Here is a 4,686-nt window from a genome sequence, read left to right on the forward strand (position 1 = left end):
CCGCGCCGGCCTGTGCCCGCTGCTTACCGACCGGCCGCGCTTACCCAGCATGCATTTCCAGGCCCCGATCTATGTGGGCGCTGCACCCCCGGGGTCAGGGCGGCCGGAAGAAACAGGAAGTTTGAGCCGGTCCTCGTGGTGGGGCCCCCGGAGTCTTCCCCGCAGGCTCGGAGCTCAGCGCGGCTGCTCCTACCCCGCCCCTCCATCCCCTCCCGCCTCTCTGGCCGACTTTTCTAGCGTCCATTTCGGGGACTGGCCTGAACTCCAAAAATCCAGATGTGCTGGGAGGGGTTCATTCAGGGCACACCCCCAGGGTTCCCTTCGCAGTGCCTTCTAGATCATGGGGTGGGGAGGGAAGGGGCAGCGCGCTCACCCTGGTGGACTGGGAGTCCCACAGGGTGTAGAAGGGGGGAAACGCCCTATTGGATGGGGTGAGCCTAGGCAAGTTGGTTTCCCAAGGCGAATCTCTTCGACAGGTAGGGCAGTGGTTAGAACCTAGCTCAAATGACTCACTGCCATCGGGTCGGAACCAACTCATAGCTGACTCTCCAGTGGGTTGTCAGACGCTTTAAATCACATAGGAGGAGATTACATATCTTTTTCTCCTGCGGAGCAGCTGGTGGATTCAACCCTTTTGGGTTGGCAGCCCAGCTTCTTACTCACCAGAGCTCCTCCCTTGGGCTAAATGAGGCGAGGGTTATTGTTCCCTCCTTCCCGCGCCAGTTACCTTCGTTCTAATCTGCCCTTCACACAGACTTAGGCTGTTTCATTATCCTTGCCAAATATCTCAGAAACCGGGCACCAGCTGTTCTCCAGGGGCACCATCCATGGAGTGGGGCTGCCCCATGGGGTTCCCTTCCCAGCTGGGATGAAACATAGGACCTGCCCTACTAGGGATGATTCTCATCTGAACACCTCTTTGGCCAGGAGGGAAGCACTAGGTTGTCAGTCCTCACCTCAACATGCGTGAACATGAATTAAGGCACCTTGGCCATCCCCAGTTGAGTCTCTTGCTGGCATATGACTGGGAGGGATAGAGGTTGTTACTACTACTGGTCCTAGTGGGCCTTTTTATCCTATGGGCCATTTGCCTAGTCCTTTCCACACAATTGTGGAGACTATTTATTCCTAGCCTTGCCCTCCCAGCCAGGGACTTCACTTGCCCTGCTCACTAGGGGGCTTCTGAGCTCTCCCTAGAGCCTTCCATTCACTGCCCATCTTCCTAGATTTCCTGAGAGGAAGGGGGAAGAACAAGGATGCCTATTTTGGACGGAGGAAACTGGAGACAAAAACTCATTGGCTGTAAGATGATTACAAAGCAAGACTGTCACAGCAGAGTTTTGATCCCAGAAACACCAGGCAGAATTCACTGATCTTTTCTCCGTGTTCCCATAGTATTCCATCTACACCTCGATCAGCACTTTGTATTGCTGTTACTTGTGTGTTTCTCTCCCTTGTGAGGCAATGAGCTCCTCTAGGGCATAAACTAAGCCATATTTCTTTCTGCAGCTTCCCTGCACAGACCCTAGCTCACAGACCCAGACCAAGCCAGACTCATCACTCTCAAGTCGATTCTGACTCAACCATACTGAACAGAGTACAATTGCCCATGGAGCTTCCAACTCGATAAATGATCATGGGTGCAGACTGCCATATCTTTCTCTTGTGGTGCAGCTGGTGGGTTTGAACCACAGACCTTTCCGTTCACACCGTAATGCTTAATCTACTGTGCTAGCAGGCCTCCCTTATTCACACAAAAACTGTGAAAGAAATGTACTAGAAATGGAAGAGATTGATTGAGAAGACCTCCAGGATCTCATTCAGTGCTTTATTCTGCGATGCAACTTAATCATATGCCCATGATATACACATGTAAGCACACAAACAGCAAATGCCCAACCTTCATCATGTCACAGCCCAGCATCAGCCTAAGGCCATATCTCTGCTTGGAAAGTAGCTGTTACATGACGCCAGGTAACTGGTCTTCCGAGAGTTGAATACACAAGTCTAAATATCCGAAGTGTTGGCAGTCAATGTCACCATTGATTTTTCTCAGTACTACCTATTGTTGTTGCCTGACATTTTAAGCAGTCACAGTCCTATGTGAACATTGGACAGTGGAACTGAAAAGGCCCGCGCAGGTGCTCTGGCACAAGTCCCTTGCCTTTAGAGATGAGAGGGTCCCTGGGCCAAAGTCAAGGGAGCAGCACTGACAGTAGAATTTAGCTGCCTTGTTCATCCTCGATTCTCGCCACTGGGAGCGTGAACATGCATGACACACGTGTGTATGCAGACACCTGCCTGGAGCGCCACGTATGGCCTGGCATAAAATAGAAGTGGGGGCAAGGCAGAAACGTGGACCCCACTACAGAGGGCACCTCCCTCCCCCACTTCACACCAAGCCAGCAAGGGCTTGGAGGAGAAGGCTGCTGCTGATCCGAGGCAAGACAGGAGGGCAAGGGGTCACCCCGGGCCTGAGCAGCCTTTGCCAGAGCGTGCCATGGACTGTGAAGCCTACAGGTTTGCAGCTGTCATTTAACGTGCTCGGCTCACCCAGTTCCTCGGCTCGCCTCTGTCTGCAGAGGACGAGGAGAGGAGACATTCCCGGCTCATTCCAGCGAGCCGTGTGCACGCTGCAGGCGTGGTATGCGAGCGAGTGAGCGGGGCGCTTCCAGCTGCTGCCTTACACGTCGAGGGCTGACAGGCAGCCCCCTCCCCCCAAGCAAAACTCATTACCCACGCTGGCCTCTCTCTGCACCGGCATGATCACCGCCACCAGCCCGTCTTCAAAGGAGAGAAATGACTTTTTCTCCACTTCTGCCCTCCAGTTCCTGAGGGACTGTCTTGTCTCAGACCCACCACCTCCATCTGGAAGCCCATCCAGACTTCAACCTGCACCTGCCTTTTAAGAGTCCCCTGAGAGGTGTTGCTTTCAACTCACACCTTTATCAATGCTGTTTGCTTACATTTTTCCCAGCAGAGTGGTCTCTATTCTTTTTACCCCACTGAAGACCATCACCTGTGTCTGGCTTTGCACATACAGTGCTTTGGACTCTTCTAAACCCTTCCCCTCTCTGGTACCACAGCCTGGCTAGGCTGCTCCTGGGACCTTCATTTTCCAGGACAATGAAGCTCAGAGAAGATAAGCAAGCTGCCCAAGGTCACACAGCTGTGACATGGAGGAGGGGGGCGGGGGCCATAATCTCCATCCCTGACTACATAGCGCAGGCTTTGCCCATTTGGCGACCCAAATGCCCCGTTGGTGCCCGACCTCCCAGAAGGAGGAGGGGAGCTGTCTTTCTGCTTCTTTTGTACCTCCAGGGGGGCCTGCTAGTGGACTGGCTTGGAACATGCTTGGTATTCTGAGGCCTGGGGTAGACAGATGAGAGAGAGAGAGAGAGAGAGAGAGAGAGAATATGAATATCTGCCAGCTGCTTCTGGAAGCTCCAGGAAGAGCAAAGCAGCGCGGACTAACGGTGTTGGGCAGATTCCACCCTTTCTGTCCCTTTTCCGTTCTGGTGGGGTAGGGTTTGGGGATACTCCCCACTGCCTAGACCCCAGCTCTTCCCCTCCCCCTGTCCTTTGGGGCTCCAGTGCGTTCAGAGCGCGTGGAAAGAGCTAACAGGGAACTAACTAGTCGGGGACTAGTCGGGGAGGGACTGTTGTCTGGAGCCTTCCTCGCAGGGATGGGTTGTGCCAATCGAATGGCCTGAGGCCCCAGCCCTGGAGCACAGGCCGGCGGGCTCGTCGCGGGCACTCTCTCCCCCTGGCCCCTTCAGGAGTCTCAGCTGATCTCCCCTGAGTGCGCCCCACTCGGCAGCCCCCTCCCCCGCCCCGGACGCCCTCACTGTACCTGGGCCCCGCCCCGACTGTCCCTGGGGGCGGGGCCAGCCCTAGGGCAAGCTGGGGCAGGAAGTGGTTGCAATTACACACTCCCGCCCCGCACTGGCTGCCACTGCCAGAGCGACAATGCTCACTCGGCCGGCCCCAAACGTCAGGGCGGGGGCCGGAGGAGGGCTCGGCCGGGGACTCCTGGGGTGCAGTGAAGGGATCGGGTCTCCTTTTCCTGAGAAAAGGGAGTTTCCAAGGCTGGGCGAGGTGGGAAACCTCCACTGGCTGCGCAGCGCATCGCGGATGAAGGGAGGGGGCGCGGGGGTCGCCTTCCCCAAGCCCAGCATGGCATCCACTCGACACCTCCAGCCCTTTTGAACCTGGTCACTAGCTAAGGGCAGCTTTCCCCAGCTACAGTTCGAGCCCACCGCTAGGCAGTGCCAGGACTGCCAGCTCGGATCGCTCCCACCGGGAGAGGACCGGCTGCTGCAAACCGCCACGCTAGTTTCATAGTCCCCCTCCCCTTTCTTATCAGCCCCCCGCTTATCCCCAGTCTCTGGGGCAGGCTCGAGGCCAGAGAGGGGCTGGGGCCCGTGTGGCCAAAGCCGGAGGTCAGCAGAGTGTAGCGGGCGGGATGGGGTAGTGTGAGAACGCCGGGCCGCGCGGGCCGCAGGCGCTCGGGGAGGAATTTCGCCCCTTTTGCCTGCAACACTAAGGCCACGTTAGAGGGGTGGGCTGAGGAGGGAACGGGGTGGTGCGCTGAAAGCACACGGCGGAGTAAGTGAAGGCATGGAGAGGAGTAAAGTACATTTAAAGAGAAAAGTCTAGAAATCTATTGAACGCTGTGGGGGTGGG

The 4,686-nt window shown here is 56.3% G+C and overlaps 1 protein-coding gene across 1 annotated transcript; it reads right to left on the reverse strand.

The window, feature by feature from the left end:
• Nucleotides 1–3,644: 3,644 nt before the first annotated feature.
• LOC102847258 (H/ACA ribonucleoprotein complex subunit 1-like) lies at nt 3,645–4,178 on the reverse strand. Its single transcript, XM_006881866.1, has 2 exons — nt 3,978–4,178; nt 3,645–3,875 (listed from the first exon to the last, which is right to left on the reverse strand). Exons 1-2 carry the CDS (start codon nt 4,176–4,178, stop codon nt 3,645–3,647), a joined length of 432 nt encoding a protein of 143 aa, XP_006881928.1.
• Between the last annotated feature and the right edge of the window lie 508 nt (nt 4,179–4,686).

Source organism: Elephantulus edwardii, unplaced genomic scaffold (assembly GCF_000299155.1).
Source record: "Elephantulus edwardii isolate Elephantulus edwardi_28Jun2011 unplaced genomic scaffold, EleEdw1.0 scaffold00016, whole genome shotgun sequence".
NCBI classification, from domain to species: Eukaryota; Metazoa; Chordata; class Mammalia; order Macroscelidea; family Macroscelididae; genus Elephantulus; species Elephantulus edwardii.